We start from the raw sequence: 20,923 nt of genomic DNA, 5'->3' as shown, positions 1-20,923 counted from the left end.
AGTTATAAAATGTATAACAGCTTATCTGAATATTTTGCTAATTAGTGGACCCGTTTTGAAATGTTTCCTACTTGATATAAAAATGAACTACGCTCGTTTTTCTTTCATTTCACCGCTTCGTTTTCTCTCTCCTCACGAGCCTCCTTCCTTTCGTTCGACCGACGGTGGCTTCCACCGTTCTTCCTCAATCAAAACCAGAGAGGGAAAGTTCTCCGTCTCGCGCGAGGTCTAGCTTTTGGCTTTCCACTGCTGCGCCTGCCGTCCGTCCGACGCTCCCAACTGCCGCCGCCTCCTCTGCTCTCGTTTTCTTTTTCTCCACTCTACCACTGTGAGGAAGATGACCTCCCGAACCAGATGCGTCTCTCTTCGGTCCCACTTTTATTGCGAGGTGGATAAATCGGCAGCAAGGAGGAGCGACAGGAGGAAGCCTGCGTCTTCAATGTCGTGTTAATCTCTTTCCCCAAATCGCCTCTGCTGCAACTACGGGAGAGACGAGCGACCGATTCCGCTCATTGATGGCGGCACTTCCTTCCCTTTCTCTTATTTGTTACTGAGTTTAGGTTTAACTTAAGACGAGCAGAGCAAGCCTGCCCTCTGCCGGCGAAGCCTCGGACTGCCCTTCTTTTGTTTGTTTTCTGTTTCGTATGACAGAAGGTCCGGGAAGGCCACCGAGTTTTCCTCCTTCATATTTTTGTTGCATACATTATGGCCAGACCCTTCGTGAGGGTTCTGATATATTTTTTTTTGTAGTCGGTTTAAATTTTCTGATGCAGCCCTTATCGCAGATATGCATGCTCTGATTTAACGTTGGATGTAGTCTCCGTTTCTCACAGTTCAAACGAAAATACACACAACCACTGCATATCTGTATCTAGCATGCTTAACATCGTGCATCAAAACACCTTACCGAGGATTCACATCTAGGCATATAAATATAGAGATTCATTATTATAACATGAATATAACTATATCTATCCACCAGAAATCAAGCAAGAATACCAAGGCTTCATGTCTCATCCATAACTATAACTCATGCATAGATTCATATTTATGCATAAAAATACATAGATCCACATAGACATAGATTCTATAAGAAATCTGAAATACACGGCTTCATGCTCTATTCATAACTGAAATTTCTCATACCTGTTAATCGAGATTGACTTTCAGCAACAACCCCGTTCCTTAATCTCAACCACAAGAGAGCAAAGATGAAGATCGATCTCTCTCTTTCTCCCTCTTTCCCTCAAATTCCTTGCTATTGGACGTTCTCCTCAATGGCTGCGGCAAAAGGGGGTGATCAATTTCTGGAAAATGAGGTTAAATAACCCTCTACGAGCCTCCCTTATTGCTATACCCATTTTTTTCAGTTTCTCACAAGCAAGGAAACGGCCTCTTGATTTCCCTTCTCATTTTTTTTTATTCCTTTCAGTTAGGAAATCATCTGTTTTCTTTCATAACTGCCTCTCCTTATGATCAAGTTGGCAGTTTCCATTATCATTTAAATCTACGTTTAGAATTGTCTACCCATATTAGCGTTTCCCATAATTAAGAAAAAAGAAAGAAAATCGTGGGCATTACATCCTTCCCCCCTAAAAAGAAATTTCGTCCTCGAAATTTAAACGTACCTTATTCAAACAATTGGGGATAACTGTTTCTCATGCCCTCTTCTGGTTCCCACGTACATTCTTTGATCCCATGATGTTACCATTCCACTTGAACTAGTGGGATAGTCTTCTTTCGCAATACGTGCTCCTTTCGATCTATGATCCGAAGCGGCTTTTCCTCGGTTGTCAAGTCCTCTTGCAAATCGACTTCTTCATAATCTATCACATGCGAAGGATCAGGTACATACTTCCTTAACATCGACACGTGAAATACTGGATGAACATGACTATACTGCGGTGGAAGTGCAATTCGATATGCAACCTCTCCAACTTTTTCCAAAATCTCGAATGGACCAATGTATCTTGGGCTCAATTTTCCTTTCTTTCCGAATCGAAAAACACTTTTGGTGGGTGATATCTTGACAAAGACATGATCTCCTGCTTCAAAAGCCAACTCTCTTCGTCGTTGGTCTGCATAACTCTTTTGTCGACTCTGAGCAGCCAAAAGTTTCTTTCTAATCATATTGACTTGATCAGTGTAGTGTTGAATCACCAAAGGATCCTCAATCTTGTTGTCTCCTATCTCTGTCCAACATGATGGTGATCTACAAGGTCGGCCATAAAGAGTTTCAAACGGAGCCATTCCAATGCTAGAGTGATAGCTGTTGTTGTAGGCAAATTCAGCCAACTTCACATGTTTGTCCCATTCACCCTTCCACTGCAAAACACAAGCTCTTAACATATCTTCAAGAGTCTGGATGGTTTGCTCAGACTATCCATCTGTCTGCGGATGAAATGTTGTACTCAGTTTCAATTTTGTTCCCAACGCTTCTTATAACCTTCCCCGAAACTTGGATGTAAATCTTGGATCTCTGTCAGAGATTATTGATTTAGGGATTCCATGAAGTCTCACAATTTCATCAACATACAAATCTGCCAGACTTTCTAGTGATTGTGAAATCTTGATCGGAAGAAAATGTGCAGATTTAGTTAGGCAGTCTACCACTACCCAAACAGCATCGTGTTGTCGTCGAGTACGTGGTAACCCCACTACGAAGTCCATGGTGATGGCTTCCCATTTTCATTGAGGAATTTTTATCTGTTGTATCAAACCACCTGGTTTCTGATGTTCCACTTTAACCAGTTGACACACTAAGCATCGTGAGATGAACTCAGCAATCTCTTTCTTCATTCCTGGCCACCAAAAGTTTATCCTTAAATTTTGATACATCTTTGTGCTTCCTGGATGTATGGTGTATCTTGTTTTGTGTGCCTCATCAAGCAACTTGTTTTTCACCTCTGAATCATTCAGAACCCACAATCTACCGTTGAACCACACAAATCCATCGTCATCATCAGAATAAAGAGTTTCTTCCTTCTTGTGACACTCAAGTTTCAACTTCGCATATTCAGAGCTTTGTTTTTGTTTGTCAATAATTTCATCAAGGAAACTATCTCGAATTATTCATGCACACTTCACCTTTCCATTATCATCTCGCAATGGATGCCATTTTTCAAAGTCTTCCACCAAATTCCATGTCTGCATTAATAGTCCACTAGTTTTAACAGTCGTCTTTCTGCTGAGTGCATCAGCTACCACATTGGCTTTTTCTAGATGATACTTTATTTCAAAGTCGTAATCTTTGAGATATTTCAGCCATCTTCTTTGTCTTAGGTTTAATTCCTTCTGCGAGAACAAATATTTGAGGGATTTGTGGTCAGAAAATACTTCAAATTCCACACCATAGAGTTAATGTCTCCATATTTTTAGTGCAAATACTACAGCTCCTAATTCCAAATCATGTGTTGGATAGTTTTTCTCGTGTTGTTTTAGTTGTCTAGAGGCATATGCTCTGACGTTCTCTTCTAATAGTCATTTGTCCACATAAATTCCACTCCCTTTCGTAGTAGTTTAGTCATTTGGGTTGCAATTCTCAAAAAAAATTCTTAATGAACTTTTTGTAATAACCTGTCAAACCATCCACCTTGGCCAGATCAACTGCTACTCCATCCTTCGAGATTACATGTCCCAAGAAATTCACTTTGTCCAGCCAAAACTCACACTTGGAATATTTGGCATACAGTTGATTTTATCTCAATATCTTCATCACTATCTCGAGATGTGCCGCATGCATTGCTTCACACTCTGAGTACACTAGCACATCGTCAATGAACACTATAACGAATCGGTCTAAGTACTCGTGAAATATCTGATTCATGAGATCCATAAAAGCTACAGTAAAAACACAACCATTTTGGACTAATATAAAACGTCAAAACTCAATATTTACAACAAATCAAAAACACCCTTCTTTAACTTGCTCGGATGACACTACCTCTGCTTGTGATCGACATTGGCATTAGACATTGACTCTAGACACCGTGCTCTGATACCAAAGTTGTCACGACCCACTTTTTGACACCAAAAATTTTCTTTTCATTTCTATAATAGCGGAAGCAATATTGAGTCATGACCAGAACATAAAGAAATCAGACATTGTTTTATTTCAATAATAAAATACTTGGACCCAAACAAAAATAAACACAAGTCCCCAAAACCGACGCAGTGCCCAGAATGCCAATGCCCGTCCATCACAAGACTGAGGTCGTCGCTCCAAAGCCAAAAGCTATCAAGGACTACCTGTAGAGATAGAAAGAAGGGTCAGAATTCCTCTGAGTATGAGAAAATCCAGCCATGAATGAAAACATGGCCCAAAATAATATTTAGTTTCGTAAAACGCTTCCAAAAAGTCCTTGTGAACTACAACCATAAGTTTTCCAAAACTTAACACATATCACATCATCAAAGACAGAACGAGGTGTGCACAACCTCCAAAATTTCGTAGGCTTCCAACCGTGGTTCTCTGACAATGTCATGGTCATCGTGTCGAGTAACAGAAATCCCCGTGGGCACTCACGGGCAGAACAGAACATCTCTTCACCAGGCGATCCAACGGATCGAGGGCACCTGAAGTGAAGCCTCCTGAGATATCCCAGATCGCCGCTGCAGCAGCATGGTCTCTCTAGGAACCCGGGTGGAGAGACCAGGAGTCTCGCTCCCAAACAGAAACAGAACAAAATCCCGAGCCCTTGTGCCGCCCAATACCCTGTGGGCCCTCCAGTACAGCCAGAGGAGTGTGACCACTACCTCCCGGGACGAAACCAAACACTGGGTAAAACAGAAAGCTCGCACTCGCATAAACCATCGCACAAAGCCCACGTTTCGCCTTCGAATTTCAAAAGTGAGGGTTTGCCAATGCTAGACATCGTCTAGTACCTCTCACAGAAACCGCCCTTGGGCTCGGTTTTCCAGACCACAAAAATAAGCCATTTCATATCTTGATTTAATGGTAACAGAACAAAGTCAAATAGACTTGCAACGGTACAAGCATATCACATCCAAATTAACACAATAATCACTATTTCAAGACAAGAGAGTTCAACACCCTTTTCCTGAAATTTAAATAACACAAAAGGTACCACAGAGCAATAATGCATAACATTACGTTTTTCCTTCGAAATTACAAACAAATATAAGAAAACCCCCTTTTGAAAATTTAAGAAACTGAGAGGGTACCAAAACGTGATTTCATATTAAATACCCAGTTTTTACTGAAAATTACTTTCGCAAACCTCTTTTTGAAGAGGTTTTCAGCAAAAACGTTGCGGCATGGAAGTTATAAAATGTATAACAGCTTATCTGAATATTTTGCTAATTAGTGGACCCGTTTTGAAATGTTTCCTACTTGATATAAAAATGAACTACGCTCGTTTTTCTTTCATTTCACCGCTTCGTTTTCTCTCTCCTCACGAGCCTCCTTCCTTTCGTTCGACCGACGGTGGCTTCCACCGTTCTTCCTCAATCAAAACCAGAGAGGGAAAGTTCTCCGTCTCGCGCGAGGTCTAGCTTTTGGCTTTCCACTGCTGCGCCTGCCGTCCGTCCGACGCTCCCAACTGCCGCCGCCTCCTCTGCTCTCGTTTTCTTTTTCTCCACTCTACCACTGTGAGGAAGATGACCTCCCGAACCAGATGCGTCTCTCTTCGGTCCCACTTTTATTGCGAGGTGGATAAATCGGCAGCAAGGAGGAGCGACAGGAGGAAGCCTGCGTCTTCAATGTCGTGTTAATCTCTTTCCCCAAATCGCCTCTGCTGCAACTACGGGAGAGACGAGCGACCGATTCCGCTCATTGATGGCGGCACTTCCTTCCCTTTCTCTTATTTGTTACTGAGTTTAGGTTTAACTTAAGACGAGCAGAGCAAGCCTGCCCTCTGCCGGCGAAGCCTCGGACTGCCCTTCTTTTGTTTGTTTTCTGTTTCGTATGACAGAAGGTCCGGGAAGGCCACCGAGTTTTCCTCCTTCATATTTTTGTTGCATACATTATGGCCAGACCCTTCGTGAGGGTTCTGATATATTTTTTTTTGTAGTCGGTTTAAATTTTCTGATGCAGCCCTTATCGCAGATATGCATGCTCTGATTTAACGTTGGATGTAGTCTCCGTTTCTCACAGTTCAAACGAAAATACACACAACCACTGCATATCTGTATCTAGCATGCTTAACATCGTGCATCAAAACACCTTACCGAGGATTCACATCTAGGCATATAAATATAGAGATTCATTATTATAACATGAATATAACTATATCTATCCACCAGAAATCAAGCAAGAATACCAAGGCTTCATGTCTCATCCATAACTATAACTCATGCATAGATTCATATTTATGCATAAAAATACATAGATCCACATAGACATAGATTCTATAAGAAATCTGAAATACACGGCTTCATGCTCTATTCATAACTGAAATTTCTCATACCTGTTAATCGAGATTGACTTTCAGCAACAACCCCGTTCCTTAATCTCAACCACAAGAGAGCAAAGATGAAGATCGATCTCTCTCTTTCTCCCTCTTTCCCTCAAATTCCTTGCTATTGGACGTTCTCCTCAATGGCTGCGGCAAAAGGGGGTGATCAATTTCTGGAAAATGAGGTTAAATAACCCTCTACGAGCCTCCCTTATTGCTATACCCATTTTTTTCAGTTTCTCACAAGCAAGGAAACGGCCTCTTGATTTCCCTTCTCATTTTTTTTTATTCCTTTCAGTTAGGAAATCATCTGTTTTCTTTCATAACTGCCTCTCCTTATGATCAAGTTGGCAGTTTCCATTATCATTTAAATCTACGTTTAGAATTGTCTACCCATATTAGCGTTTCCCATAATTAAGAAAAAAGAAAGAAAATCGTGGGCATTACAATTTCTATCATTGCTGATGTAAAGGCTACAAGCCACAGCTGCAGCCGAGCGCTTGTGTCAAGCATTTGAACTCCGTCATGCAGGTGGCAATCACCAAGACAGAAAAGGAATTTTTAGACGGCAACTACCACAAGACCTGAGCATTAGTGCCTGCGAGAATACCACTGATAAAAGAAGCAGGAGAGTGCCACAGTAATTTTAACAAACAAGAAACGATCTGTAATGCTCGCTACCAATACGTAATAATCCAGCATAATCACAACTCCCACTCATGTTTCCTCGACTTCTCCCTGATGGAGAAGAAGGAAAATACATTTTAGCGAAGACAGAGAGAGGGAAAGAGAGAGAGGCGTTTGGCATTCAGCCGTAACACTGATCTCCAGGAAGAGGGCCTGGTATAAACCCTTGATCAAGAAACTGCAGTCCAAAGACGACGACTATGGCCAGGAGGGCGAGGTAAGAAAGGCCTTCAACAGCACCCAGCAAGCCATACGGCCCATTAGGCAGCCCTGTCCCCGTCCTTGCCTTGGTAACAAGGGACCAAGAAACGATGCCTATGACCACCAGGTAACTGATACCCTCCAAGGCGCCGATCGAGCCGCCGGGACCAGGCGGCAGACCGCAGCCGGTGGTCTTAAGCGTGTACAGGGACCATCCAATTACGGGGCTGGAGATCAGACCAGAAGCAATGGCTGCCGTTCCTAAGATCCCCACCTCGCTGCTACTGCTGCCGCTGTCTTCGTCTTGATCCTTGGTGCGGACCTTGCTCTCGATCCTGAACCCAACGGACGGCCTCTTTCCAAGTGCCGGAAGTCCACCGAGTTGCCTGCTTGACGGGACGACCTTCGGCGAAGGCAGCCATAGCAGCCGCGCCATTGGCATGGCCATGGTGGTGTCTCGACGGCAACAATGGGCGGAGCACCACCCAGACGCTGGCCTCTTATTTTTTGGGTGGTCATGGAAGGAGGGAAGCCTTTTGGCTCCCTTATCCAAAAGGCAGGTGACAAATTTATGAGGCTCCGGGGCTACGTAGATTAGTTCTCGTAGTCGGCCACCCAGATGTCCAAAGACTCTCCACTAAAGCTCCATTAATGAAAAATGGTGAGTTCATGGTCGACATCAAACGGCTGCATCAGTCCATGAATAGTGTCCACCTCTTGAAGCTCCATCAAGCAACGATGATGGTAAGCTAGCATTTAACAGTGACATGTTTTCATTTTGCCATCTTTCTTTCTTCCTTGGAAGCTCGCGTCCCCCTTTCCAGACATGGAATTTTCCATTGCACGGCAACAGTTTTCATCGTCGATCGGGAAGCTCGTGGGGTGGAAATCCACAAGGAACCAAAACAAAGAACGTTTGATGAGACCCATACACAGTCATTTTTCTAAGTTTAACATGTTCCCATAGCAATAAAAGGGTAAGGGCTCTTATAACTTCAAAGCGTTTTAGTATAAAAATCGATGATTTCCTTAAAAACAACTTAAACTAAGACATAGTTTATGTTATAAACACATTATAATATTTAAGATATTTTTTGTATGAATTTAAAAGGTTTGGTTTTTGTCCTTGGCATGTGATATACCAAATTTTATATATATATATACACACACTAGACCCATTAAGTATGGGATTCATAAAAAATCATTTTGGTTGTCCATCTTTTTAAGATGGATGATTGAAAATAATTTTTCTTTTAAAAAAAAAAAAAAGCAATGGGCTATCTAGTGATGTGTCATTCGTTATCAATTTTTTTTCATTTATTTTCTTTCAACCATTCAACTTGAAAAAAATCAATCACCAAGATGGTTCCATAAATGTCTTACAGCTAAAGGATTTTGTATTGACTAATTTCTTTTGTATTTCTTATATATATATATTATATAAAGAAGTTCTAATCATAATCTAGATGCTACTGGATGGTTAAAAATTAAAATTGAATCATTAAAAAATCATTAACTACAGACTATAATATAACAACAATTCATGGTGCTTTTAACAATGGCTTCTCGTACTTTCAGCAATAGATTTTAAATTTTCAACCATCTACCAACATCCAACATTATATATATATATATATATACCTCCCTCTCTCTCCCTCCCTCCCTCTCTAGCTGTGTGTCTACCTCTCTCTCTCTCCCTCTCCCTCTCTAGCTCTGTATGTGTTTATAGATATTTGCACAATCAAACTACATGGAAGGCGGTTCGGAGAGGCACAGCAAATGACGTTTTCTTACAGGTAGTGACAAATCTTGTGGTTCTAACATAACCCTCAAAGATCTATAGAACCTATAACTTTGTTATTCGGTGAGAACGTTTACTTCTTCAGTCTGTCTTACGTCCATTTAACAAAACCTAGAGGGGCAGCCATTAACGCTAGCGATGCAACAGCAAAGGATCGACATTTTCGTACATCATGTTCATGGAAAGTCTAATTTTGGTCATTACGGCTAGAAATTGCAAAACCCCACGGATCTGCGTGTGCACTCAGATCCATACACATCAAGAGTGAGAAAGGAAAATGCCATCTTTCTCATTATTTTTACCACACAACTTGAAGGAGATATTAACAAATTCTTCCATATGGAGAACTTCACAAGTGCAATGAAACAACCGGGCGGTACGACTGTCAAAGAACCCTTGAAACACCCCTCGGAGTCACAGTACTCAATAAATAGTTAATAACAAAGAAGTTTCACAGCTACATATTTGCAGAAGCGTTCCTTATGCATTTATAATACAAATTATAACGGTCTTTTGATTATAAGGATGCAAGCAAGCCGTCCAAGCCATCGGACAATATGGAACCTATACATTTAATTGTGTGCAATTCCTACTACTTGCCATAATTCTGGTGCTTCTTTGAAAAGTCATACATTACTTTCAGTAGTGCACTGAATGAGGATGATCTCAAAGTTCCCATATGTCTGCCAAGAAAAGAAGAGAGTTGAATGAGTATACGAAAACAGAAGAAAGCATAAGAAAAGAATAAAAAATCAAGAAATCCACGCAGCCCCACAAAGGCAGGTTCAGCAAGCAAATAACACTAATTTTCCAGTGAAAGATGGTGCCACCCACCGGGACTATTTTGAGATCTAAAAAAAGATGTAAAATTTGGCAGTAATAAAAAACGGCAGGTCATTTTCAGAAGAAGCAAATTTTCAAAGCAAGTTAAGAGATGATTCTATTTAGAGAGTTTCTTTGAAAATTACACAAAGGAAAGCATGCACTTTTCAGCATACTTGCAAGTCGCAGGATAGCTCGAGCATTTAGAAACTAAATCTCGTGCAATCCTTGCAGGTTGCTGCTACTTAGCAGAAAATCAACAAATAGCTATCATGGTAGAGAAGAGACAAAGTAGAATGTAGCTCTTGGCTTTTCTCTTTAGAAAAACACCATCAACTCGACTTACATTATTTCTGTATATCTCAGTCTCCAGGTAGGAAACCCTAAATGGCACCTAGCAGGTCCAAATAGAAGGAGAATGTCAGGCTCCGGCCCAGTAGAACCTGTGAAAACCAGTGAGAACTGGATTAAACATGAGATCCACATCTTATGTAAAGAAGGTATTCAAAGAAATGAATACAACAAAAACATAGAAGTTAGTATGTGCACAAGGAAAAACCTAAGGCTTTAGCAACAAAATTAGGGCAAACATGTTTTAATACATGATCAATATAAAGAGAACAGAGCTAACCAACAGCTTTCAATGCCTTGTCCACGTCAGCCTCCAGGATAACTAGTTTGCTTTGATGAGCATCCAATTCCACAGGTTTTGAGTAGCTTGAGCTTATATACCTGGCTGCTTTGACAATTGCTTCCTTTCCATCAGAAAAACTTAACCATTCCAGTTCTACAGACTTTTGGTCACGGGATGCAAACTTCTTATCAACCTCCTGAACATATACAGGGTGTTTTAACTTTTGCAGGACATGGAGAAAGACCATAGCCAATCATGAAGCACGCCTATAGTAAAGGGATAATTAACTATGAAAAATGAGAACCAAATACTTGAAAACATAGAAATATCCAATCATGAAGCATTATAGTAAATGGGCAACTAACTAAGGAAATTTAGAACCAAATATTTGAAAAAGGATTGAGCCGAAGAATATAAACTACCTTCCATTCTCTTATGCTTAAGTCACTCCAATTTTTCACAAGGAACTTCTTTGATTCCTTCATTACTCCTGAAAATAAAGTTCATCACAAAAAGGAACATGGTTAAAATCCATTCAGGGAAGTTTAAAGTTGTGATTTTCTAATCTTGCCATGAAAAAGAAACAGAATGTAATTCATACTGAAGCACTGACAACTTAGTTCCCTGAAGGATTAGTGAAAAAGTATCACATTCATTATTAGGATGGATGTGAAAAGTAAGAAAAATTTATTAAATCTTCAAACTCAGCCAGAAAAGCAATAATTGAAGCCACACAGACTATAAGCTATCTGTTGAGAACAGTCTCTCTTATTAACTCAAAAGGTTATAGTCTTACAGAACAATCTAGTATAAAGTATAAATTTTACAAGGAAACCTTACCATCCACGTCATAAAGAGAGATATGCTTCACCCCAAACTTCGATAACCAGCGAATAAGAGTAACCACTTTTGATATTTGAAAAGCTTCTTCACTATCCACTACAATAGCAACAGACTGAAGCTTACTTAATCCTAATGGGACATGGTTGAATGTATACCCAATCAGGATAAAATAGCATTGCAACTTGTGGATTGACTGTATGGCAAGATGAAACAGCTTAACCAATAGATGAAGAAAACACCAGCACATTCGAAGAATAAGCCCCCATGTCCTAGTCCTCTGCACAGCCTGCACATCACATAAACTTTAGTTGATGCCACAATGTCAGGCTTTTAAGTAAATCAATGAATCAGAAGAACATCAACATCTCAGTAGCTACTGCACAATGATCATTATGATGGTCGAGCTAACCAAAGAACATCTACTAAAGCAGAAATATGCCATGGCACAGTTGCACAGAAGAACAAAAACAGGAATTCAAAGCCATCAGTGCATATAAAGTGCAGCACATGCATACACTTCACCAAATGGACACCATCAATAAAGCATAGCAGAAATTTCAATTTATGCAAAAACTTATTAGAGAATGGCAGAAAATAGTGAAAAAAACACAATAGGCTTCAGAAAAGAAATCATTCCGATACCCAGTAAGGATTATGGTTCTGCATGCAGAATTACATACGAGATTGAAAGATCATTTTCATATGCCCTTCTTGGAAATAGGTAATATTGGACGAAAGAAGGGAAAAATTGAGCTTCTCTAGAAAGGCACCAAGAGAATAGATGCAACCATTGTGCATGGTACAAACCAGAATAGAAGAATCATTAAACGTATTATGGCAAAAAAATAGTCCAGATAATCAGGTTATGAAAGATTCACGGTTTGACAAGCTAGATCTTGGGATCAACACCAGTTAACAAATGATGGTTAACATACAAAGCTGTCTTGGAAAATGGGTGTTCAATTTCAAACTGCTGCAGCATGCACTTGCAAGATAAGGAAATTAAGCTTTATCTACTGGTCTTCACCATTTTCCCCTTCCATCTTCCATAAGTCATGGCCTGCTAAGTCGTCCCTATTATCCAACTTCAGAACCTTCTTTTAAATCGGTTTGCACTGACATGAATTAGAATCAAGGGAAATGTTCAATAATTGTGGAAAGGATACCCGTCCAACACATGCTGAGAAAATTCCAAAAAGTGGAATTGTTTATAAAAAAGATATTTCCTCAAAAATTGCATAACAGTCCTCGGTTAGGCACAATTACAGCGGGATCTCATAAAAAACTCTAACTCATGCAATTTGGTTCGGTACATCACCAATAAATAAACACAACTTAGGAAAAAAAAAAAAAGCTTTTCTCCTTGTGCTGTATATGGCACAGATATGACCCTATCTTAAAACATGGATAAAGCTTCGTAAGAAATTGGGTATACCACTTACAGAGAAAGGTGATGTTAACCGCGCGGCAACAAGATCTTGTATTTCTTTATTCCTAGAAAAAAATGACAAAAAGAGAACCATAAGTGCATAATTAGCATAAGCATCTCTGAATGCAACGTGAATTACTAATATTAGAGAAATCTAGAAATGCTTCATCTGTAACAGTTGAAACTAAAGAGCAAGCTCAACCTTGCACAAGGGTGCATGTGAAGTTCACTGAACAAACTACATGCGGCTTCGAATGAAAGTCCAAGTTTCTTACTTAGACTATAGCATCGCATATCAGGAAAAGGATCAGGCAGCAGAACTTTTTGAACTTCGAAAAACTTGTACATCAATAAGTTGTTGAACGCACCAACCTAAGGGGATTGAGGACTCATGAATACGTTATTCCTTCACACCAATAAAATCAATCATTCTCGTTCTAGTAGGGCAAAACAAACTTACTCTGTCTCATTTTCCCCAAAAACAGAAGCTGCTCAATCACCTATTTCCTCCAACCAAAAACTGTATACATGCAATGCACCGATAACAAGCCTACCTATAGACACGGTAATATATACTTCAACCAACCAGAGAGGCAGACAGAGAGTCACCTATCCATGGGCTCTCAGACAAGAACAGCACCCTTTTGCACTGCAAGTTATTAGAAGATCGGATGAGATTAAGGAATAATAATACCAGAGGAAGGGAAAGGAAAAATGAAAAAGGAAGGAGAAAAACCAGGTGGGCGTTCAAGATTTAGAGGATCTGCTGTTCAAGTAGCGAAGAAAGTGAGCCGCTGCCGAGACGAAATAGTGGCGGGTAGAGGGTGAGGGACCCTACCAACACAAAAATGAAGCACCAGTGATCAGATGAGGGTCCGATTGCTTCTTATTAATAAGACAAGACGCGGGTTGTGGACCGGTGGTTGAAAATTTTGTTTCTTCCGTCGCTTCGACACAATAAATTTGGGGTCCTAAAAGTTCGGTAGAAATCTGGGAAGGGAAAAAACAAAGCCACAGGTGGAAGGATCGACCAGTCTTCACCTCGACATGAAATGAATGATTACCAGGAGGAAGCTTCGGAAAAGATTCCATATCTCTGCCGCCGGCAATAGCTTTTAATTTTCAAAAGTTCTTATGAAGCCTTCAAGGCGTAAGCTTACATAAAGCAGATTACATGAACTATTGATTCAATTGGGTTTGATGGTGTATAAAATGACAATTCACATCTGAACATGATCCAGCGTACTACTTAACGTTGCTTTTGTTAAAATAGCACGGGACCGTTGGATCCGCGACAGAATGGGGTCCTTCCTGTGCAATCTCCCGGTGAGAGGTCGCCTGTGGCTGTGGAACAAACGCCTTTGGAGACCAAACATGTAGTCCGTGCTGTTTGATGACTCAATAAGGTGACACTGTATCAATCTTTTTTTTTTTTGTTAATTTGCCGCTCTTTTCTTTCTCGCAACTTTTCTATAGCTACCTCACATCTTGTCGTCATTTTATCTTAATAAACTCTCATGTATCTTAAACATATTGCTAATCACCCCAACAAATAAAGTGCTTGATACGGATCAAATCATAGTCAACATTAAATCCATCCGTTATAAAAATGTTCACCATTATGCAATAGCATGATTTAGAAACATATGTAAATGAACATATATGCAGATACCAGAGAGAGAAATTAGATTCACAACTCAATTTTGAGGGCACTAATGTGATAAAAAGCACGGAAATTTGATGCATTGGTTAGATTTTGTGTTTACCATGTTATCTTTATTGACTCAAGAATTGATTTAAGCATCAAGTTTTCATTTTAATATTTTCAAATATTTTGCATCCTTCTGTGCTGTTTGTAAAGAAAACTGAATAAAGAACCAGATGGAGGCTGACTATAAAGCGGGACGATCTTATAGCAATCAAATATGTGCATGCTGAAAAATATGATTTTTGTATTGTTGAGTAACCGAATATTATCTGCATTGTTGAGAGTTAAATTTCTTTTGAAAATGGCGCCAAATTCAATAAAGCGTTCAGCGCACATGCAAACATTTGGAAAATGGAAGGATAAGTGGATAACACGTTTGGAAGGATAGCTCATGCGTACTGTGAAGAACAGGTTTAAATGTGTGCTTCTCTATACATTCCTTTTTATTACTTATTTAAATTGGTAGTCATGATTTCCTTTCCTCATTTTTGCAAGGAGAAAACGTGTAAAAAGATTGTGTGCCTCAATCCAAGAGATGAATAACAACGATTTCTAGGAAAAATATCCCCACTTCATGGCAATGCATGCAAGTTCTTATAAAGAACCAAAAGTTCAGAGTCTTCATTTCAATACTATAGCTTTTTCAAAAAATCATCGCTTTCATCGAGAAATCAGTTTAAGCGTCTATTCAAATGGATGATAACAAGCCCATCCGTGGTATATATCTATCTCTGCACATCCGCCCTCTTTCGCGGGGACTGCAAAATCCGGACAATTTCCAACAGTAAAACAACGTGAGAGGATTTTATTTGTTTCAGATTACAATACAAGTAGTCGTTGTTCGAATCTGTGTTGCTTCATAGAAGGTTAAAACCGTAGAGTTCGTGAATATAACTGTTCAGCGGTCTCCTTGAGAAGTTCATTGAGGATGTGCTTCTCGACTTCCCTTGCAATTCTATCCGTCTCCTCTGCAAATAAACCTTCAAACCAGTCCACATCCCACAAACAGCTTGTATGGGGACGAGAGCTTTGAATATCGCTTTCTATCAATTTATTTAGGTAATCTGCTGGTTCAAGGCAGCCATTATCGCCATGGTCATTGAGACTGTTAAGATCCTCGTTCAGCCCCTTTACTAGGTCATCCAAGCTTAGGATCTTTGGGTATTTTGAAAACTTGTTTGAGTGGTGTAGGCCGAGCTCTTCCCTTCTGCCTTTCCTTCTCAATATTTCATGTAGACAGTCTACTAACTGGTCTCCGTGATTTTTAGTGCCTTTCAGATAACTTGCTCCGAGAATACCAGTGGGCACATGGATTTCAAACAACGCTTTTGCAGCATCAAGGAGTGCTGGACTGCTGAGAAGAATCTGCTTAAGTTGGTTTTCCTGAAATGTAAGAGCCGATGTCTTCTCGGGCTGGAAGTTTGTTCCTTGCTGATGCTCTGGATTATGTGGCAGATGAGCGATCTCCCATGTTGGTGTGTCTCTGATAGTTGTTCCTGCGGAAATTAGGTCTAATTACATTGAGCATCTATCTTGTTGACAGAAAGGTGTAATCTACTATATCTGTTTCATCTTCATGTTTTCCTTACGCATCGGTTACCTTCTTGTTGAACTGTTTCCGGCATGTTGCCTTTCGTTGGCAAACCGGGAAAACTCGAATCAGCAGTTTCCCTCTCCCCTTTCATATCGCTATTGAATTTCTGCAATATTTTTTACAAAGTTCAGGTATTGTCACAGAATGGAGAGGAAACCAAAATTCCACCCCGAGAAAGAGCTGACATAAGAACGAAGAAGACAACAATGCTGTGAAAAAAATCCACACTTGAAATGGTAAAATTTGCGGCCAAGTAGCGAACGTGCGATGAGATCAGAGGACACCAAACGGTTGATATGTCTGACCTTGACATACCAAAAAAACTCCCGTTATTAGTACAAAAAGGGACTAGTGATTCTGATTCATATCGGCGATCCTATATATTTTGTTGTGTGTTTTCTGGAATAAGTGTTTGTTTCTTTTCTCAGAAGTAGCGGAAAGATTGAACAAAAGCAGAGCAAAACAAAGTGTAGGTTGTTGAAGCCAACTTACAATTTTGCTTTCGGGCTGGAGCTCATCATGGCTTATTTCGTCTTCTAGTGCAATGACGCCGGACGAGGAGGATGGTACTTCGAAGTTCCGTGAATGTTTCTCCAGGGTGGCATCTTCCATGCTTCTATGAATATTTGCCATCTCGATCATGCGCTCTTTCCTCCTCTGTTTCAGTTCTTGTGCAAGAGAGGTCTTTGTGTGCACCGCGGGCATTTCTTGGCAGAACTTGGTCTTTTGGAAACTTGGTGATTCAGGTGTCCTCTTAGAGCTCGGGGCTTCGTTCAGATGAAGCTCTTCTACTGTTGCCGTCTTAGGTGGTAGAACTGCAGTCTCTTCTCCAAAAACAGAACATGGAAAGGGACTTGCAGATTTTGAAGCTGCTTTTGTCTCAGCTGCGTGCACGATTCCTTGGTTTTCTAGCCTCCTCACCGCCTTGTGCCTCTTGTTGAGCTTGTTGATTGCAGTTACCTGATGTTTACCGGGTACTCCACTGCGGCTTTTGTTTCCATGCCTACCATCAAATTTTGCCCCGTGCAGATTCTTCTGGTCTCGCATCTCAGGGTCGACAATTTCTGCAGTATGTGAGTAATGGGTTGTTCTCCTCATTTCTCTCAAATGTTTTGGTCTATATGTATTTGGTCTACTTGCACCATCTTTTGCACTTTGTTCTTTCCTTTGGTTTCGAGTACCATGGTTTTTCCCTTCTGCATTATGCACTGCATCATTGGCTTCTGCAACATTCTGCGGGAAAGACTTCTCATACGGGCTCAAATGGGCGACCTCATTCTTCGGGCCCCCGACTGTTGGAATTTTTCCTTGTGAACCTTTTGTTTTAGACCTTAGGTCCACATCAACTGCAACTGCTTCAAGCTCAGCCTTCTGAGTATCCGATTTGAGGTCTTTCTGCACCAAGTACCCTTCTATACCAAGTCTAGGAATGGGCTTCTGCACGTACGGCTGCATGGGTTCAGTCGTTAATGTTATGCTGTTACCTACCTTGCCTTTTTGGATTTCTCTTGCGGACATTTGCACGGTAGTCTTGGATCCTCTAGCGTGGTAAATATTCTGGGCATTCTTCTGCTTGTTAGTCTTGAAAGTCTGGCTTGATTTCTTCTGTACTGGACTCTCCTTTGCATACTTGTCTTCCATCTGATCCGTTGTTCTTGCGGTTGGAGCTCTCTCCTGTGCTTTTCTTGCAACCGTTACACTGCCATCCATTTGCTGCATTCTTGTCTGCAAATCGATTTTAAGAAGGGCATGATGTGAATTCAGAAGAATTGAATTTAGCTTTGTTATGTTTTCGTCCCGCTGGTAGAGGCTGCTCTTTGTTTCGCTAATTGGTCCTTTAGCGTCCGGTGTCTTCTGGATCTTGGCTGCAACCGAGCCATGATTTGGCGGGAGCTCCTCTAGGCCCATAAGCTTGGCAATCACATTGGGGATCCTAGCTTTTTCTTGCTGGGAACCTCTAGAACCAACAGGCTTGATTTTATGGCCGTCCTCCTTTGTAGGATAATTGCTGTACCCATTTGAAGCTGCAGATGAGCTATTTGAACTTCTCTCTGGTACTGGAAGTTGATGAATAGTTGCCCGCTTAGGTGAGAACGCATAATCATTGTTGCTGTGCAGAGGACTAAGCGGAAGCTGCTTCTTCTCTGGAGGGGGTAAGCTTAGCACTTCACGGCCACCAAAATTGCCTGCTCCTAGCATTCTGGAATCACCACGGGAGTGTTTCAGCAACCTATCAAGAGGAAGACCACCATCCTTCTGCAGCAGACGAGATACTAGTGCTTCAATGGACCCTGGCTGTCGAATTTGCTGCCTGTCAGACTCTGTCCTCCTCGGGGTTACTATCTGCTCCGATGTTTCTAGGAGATGAACCAGTGTTTGTAGCGATTCTTCCAGATCTCTGGTCCCATCGAGCAACCTGCTATCAGAGCCTACTGAATGGCCCTCCTCTGAACACAGCACAACCGAAGAGCCGGTAGGTGCAAGTACCCAGTTTAAGTTTTCACTCCCTCTGAATGTTTCATTTGCCTCCACAAAGGATGAGCTTAGAACTCGTCCACTGCAACTTGGATCAGCATTCAGATCAAAGCCGTGACTGCTCTCATCAGTGGGATTGATTTCTAACAGCTCTTTCTTACTAAAATCAGAATCTCTGTTTCTTCTTCTGGTCAGAATTTGAATTGCCACTATGGTGGCGTCGGGCAGCCATGGTCCGGTAGCAGTGGAGGCGGCCGGTATGTCTTTCTGATGATACACAACCATCTCCTTGGAAGAAATTCTGTCCGTCGTCAGTAACAGTTTACCGTGTCTTCCTGTACCAGAGTCTCTAAACCTGTTGTCTTTTCCGGGGGAGAGATTCTGCCAAGAAGGACACCAAAAAAAAAAAGCAAAAGAAAGCCAAAGAAAAATTGGTCCATTGCGGGTAAAATTTGCAAGTGAAGTTGAAAATGGACAACACTAAAGAAGGACTTTAAGTTATTACAGTATGGTGAGGCTCTGTATTGTCTGATGCAGGTGAAAACCTAATGTGATCATCATGCTTCGGGCTTTCTTCTGAGTACAGATGAAGAGGAAAACATGCAAACATGAAGGGAAGAGCTCAGAGCAGATATTTTCTGGGCGAGCATGCGAATAAGAGGGAATTACGAAGAAAAGAAAGGAGTTTAGACGTGTGAAGTTGCTTACCGAGAGCCAAGAAAGAATTGGAATGGTTGGCGTTGTTTGCAGTGACCAAGCGCTCCTTCTTCTTGCGGATATCGTGGAGAAGTTTCTGAGCGAAGCTGGATTTGGTGGGCATGATCGTATGCCAAGACGGCAAACGGCTCTTGGAAAGAGCCAAAGAGTAGGAGGAGTTCTACTAATAACTTGCCAAGCAGAAGCAGTTCTTTTCTGAACTTGCTTCCTTTGTCCTGAGCGAGGGAACTGCAGAGATGCTGATGATGATGATAACTAGACGGTGGCAGTTGGCGAGGTGTTTCTGCTTGGGTGGTAACTGTCGCTGGTCCGGAAGTTGGTCGATCGTCATCTTTGTTGGAGAAGTTTGAAGCAAACGCTTGCTCTCTCTCTCCCCTTCTCTGTCTTTCTGCAATGGCCCTTCCATTGAGTAAGGTGCACTCTCTCTCCCCCTCTCTCTCTCCTACCGCCTCCTAGGAAGAAGAGGCCATCTGTGAGTTTGGATTTCTCCAAATGGATTGTAGTGGTTGAGGAAGTATCTGCTGAGAAGCTACCCAAGAAGGAATACATCAATCCCCATCACTTACCTCTCTCCCCCCTCCACCCCTCGATCAGGGCTTTGTGGCAAGCTTTGTTTCTTTTAGGAGACATGCAGAATTTGTTTTTGTATTTAGATAATCTAAAACTTCTTCAAGTTTAGCAACTAAGGATACTCTTTCACTGAAAATGTTTCGAATTGGAAAAATAACGAAAGACTATGTTCCATATTCCGATCATTCCACTCACTTTGGAAACTCGATCAGTTGGCTTCTCTTGCTTTCTTTTTCCCACACCATCAAAAACTCTTGCATGCCGATGACTTTCAGATTTTATGAGAAGTTCGTCCTTGGAGACGTTAATGCCTATGATATGGTATCTGCAGTCGAAATTTTAGCTTTTTGGTTCAAATTTGATTGAACAGATTCTGCATGCATTTACATTGTCTGCAAACATGAATCTCGCTTAAAATGTATCTAAAAACCAATGTGTCCTGGCCTGATCGAGCTGGAGAATAGAGATCTTTGTAATTTACTGTTTTAAAATGGTACTGGATCATCGGATCCACTTGAGTCTTCGGAGAGCGATGGTGACCCATGTAAACCATCGTATTCATACCAGCTTAGTGGGAGGTTGGGGCCAGAGACATCTGACCGACCAGCTCCCGTGTATTGGGGTTAGGTGAACCCGTCCAGGATCCCTTAGAACCTATCCAAATTTTTCGGATCCCATGGAAAGGTCTAAGTATCATTCAAGAAATACCCCCAGAAAAAGGTGGGAAAAAAGGAATATCGATCACTGAATAAACCCTTTTTCGTTCCATGTAGGATCTGATTCGAAGAAGGTATGTTGCATATTTTCTTGATTTTTCTATATCCATCTTTCTCGAATTTTTTACTCACAAATGTACACGTTAATTTGACTGGTCTACAAATAATTCCAGTTTTGATTTGATTTCAGGTGAGTCGCTGAAGATGTCTGTCGATCAATTCAATTGAAAAACCAATTTCAACAACTACAGCCAAATAATGGATCAGCATGGTTGCTTTGAAGACTTTATTAATCAGGTTTTATCTAAAA

General features: G+C 41.0%; 3 protein-coding genes and 1 long non-coding RNA gene across 13 annotated transcripts; 1 reads left to right on the top strand and 3 right to left on the bottom strand.

Moving 5' to 3' along the window:
* Window positions 1-7,007: 7,007 nt before the first annotated feature.
* On the bottom strand, window positions 7,008-7,858 carry LOC116249843 (uncharacterized). Its single transcript, XM_031623140.2, has one exon. The coding sequence runs from the start codon at window positions 7,750-7,752 to the stop codon at window positions 7,225-7,227; it is 528 nt and encodes a 175-aa protein (XP_031479000.1). The 5' UTR covers window positions 7,753-7,858; the 3' UTR covers window positions 7,008-7,224.
* Window positions 7,859-9,484: 1,626 nt separating this feature from the next.
* LOC116249722 (uncharacterized) lies at window positions 9,485-14,010 on the bottom strand. Of its 9 annotated transcripts, none has more exons than XM_031622943.2 (10): window positions 13,898-14,010; window positions 13,570-13,667; window positions 13,294-13,482; window positions 13,036-13,205; window positions 12,847-12,898; window positions 11,402-11,690; window positions 10,984-11,051; window positions 10,559-10,757; window positions 10,274-10,370; window positions 9,485-9,788 (listed from the first exon to the last, which is right to left on the bottom strand). In XM_031622943.2, the coding sequence occupies exons 4-10, from the start codon at window positions 13,179-13,181 to the stop codon at window positions 9,698-9,700; spliced, it is 942 nt and encodes a 313-aa protein (XP_031478803.1). In that variant the 5' UTR covers window positions 13,182-13,205; window positions 13,294-13,482; window positions 13,570-13,667; window positions 13,898-14,010; the 3' UTR covers window positions 9,485-9,697. The 9 variants fall into 9 exon arrangements, with proteins under 9 accessions (XP_031478803.1, XP_031478804.1, XP_031478806.1 ...); XM_031622944.2 differs by having other exon boundaries at window positions 13,875-13,975; XM_031622946.2 differs by lacking the exon at window positions 13,898-14,010 and having other exon boundaries at window positions 10,563-10,757; window positions 13,570-13,844.
* A 1,228-nt stretch (window positions 14,011-15,238) lies between these two features.
* LOC116251583 (uncharacterized) lies at window positions 15,239-19,451 on the bottom strand. Its single transcript, XM_031625936.2, has 5 exons — window positions 19,319-19,451; window positions 19,116-19,186; window positions 16,628-18,991; window positions 16,142-16,241; window positions 15,239-16,037 (listed from the first exon to the last, which is right to left on the bottom strand). Exons 1-5 carry the CDS (start codon window positions 19,428-19,430, stop codon window positions 15,409-15,411), a joined length of 3,276 nt encoding a protein of 1,091 aa, XP_031481796.1. The 5' UTR covers window positions 19,431-19,451; the 3' UTR covers window positions 15,239-15,408.
* LOC126409964 (uncharacterized) lies at window positions 18,489-20,009 on the top strand. 2 transcript variants are annotated; one of them, XR_007572989.1, is made up of 3 exons: window positions 18,489-18,608; window positions 18,806-18,867; window positions 18,955-20,009. It is a non-coding gene; the product is annotated as an uncharacterized LOC126409964 (long non-coding RNA). The 2 variants fall into 2 exon arrangements; XR_007572988.1 differs by having other exon boundaries at window positions 18,806-20,009.
* The last annotated feature ends 914 nt before the right edge of the window (window positions 20,010-20,923 follow it).

This window comes from Nymphaea colorata, chromosome 3 (genome assembly GCF_008831285.2).
Source record: "Nymphaea colorata isolate Beijing-Zhang1983 chromosome 3, ASM883128v2, whole genome shotgun sequence".
NCBI classification, from domain to species: Eukaryota; Viridiplantae; Streptophyta; class Magnoliopsida; order Nymphaeales; family Nymphaeaceae; genus Nymphaea; species Nymphaea colorata.
This window is presented reverse-complemented; position numbering and strand designations above follow the sequence as displayed.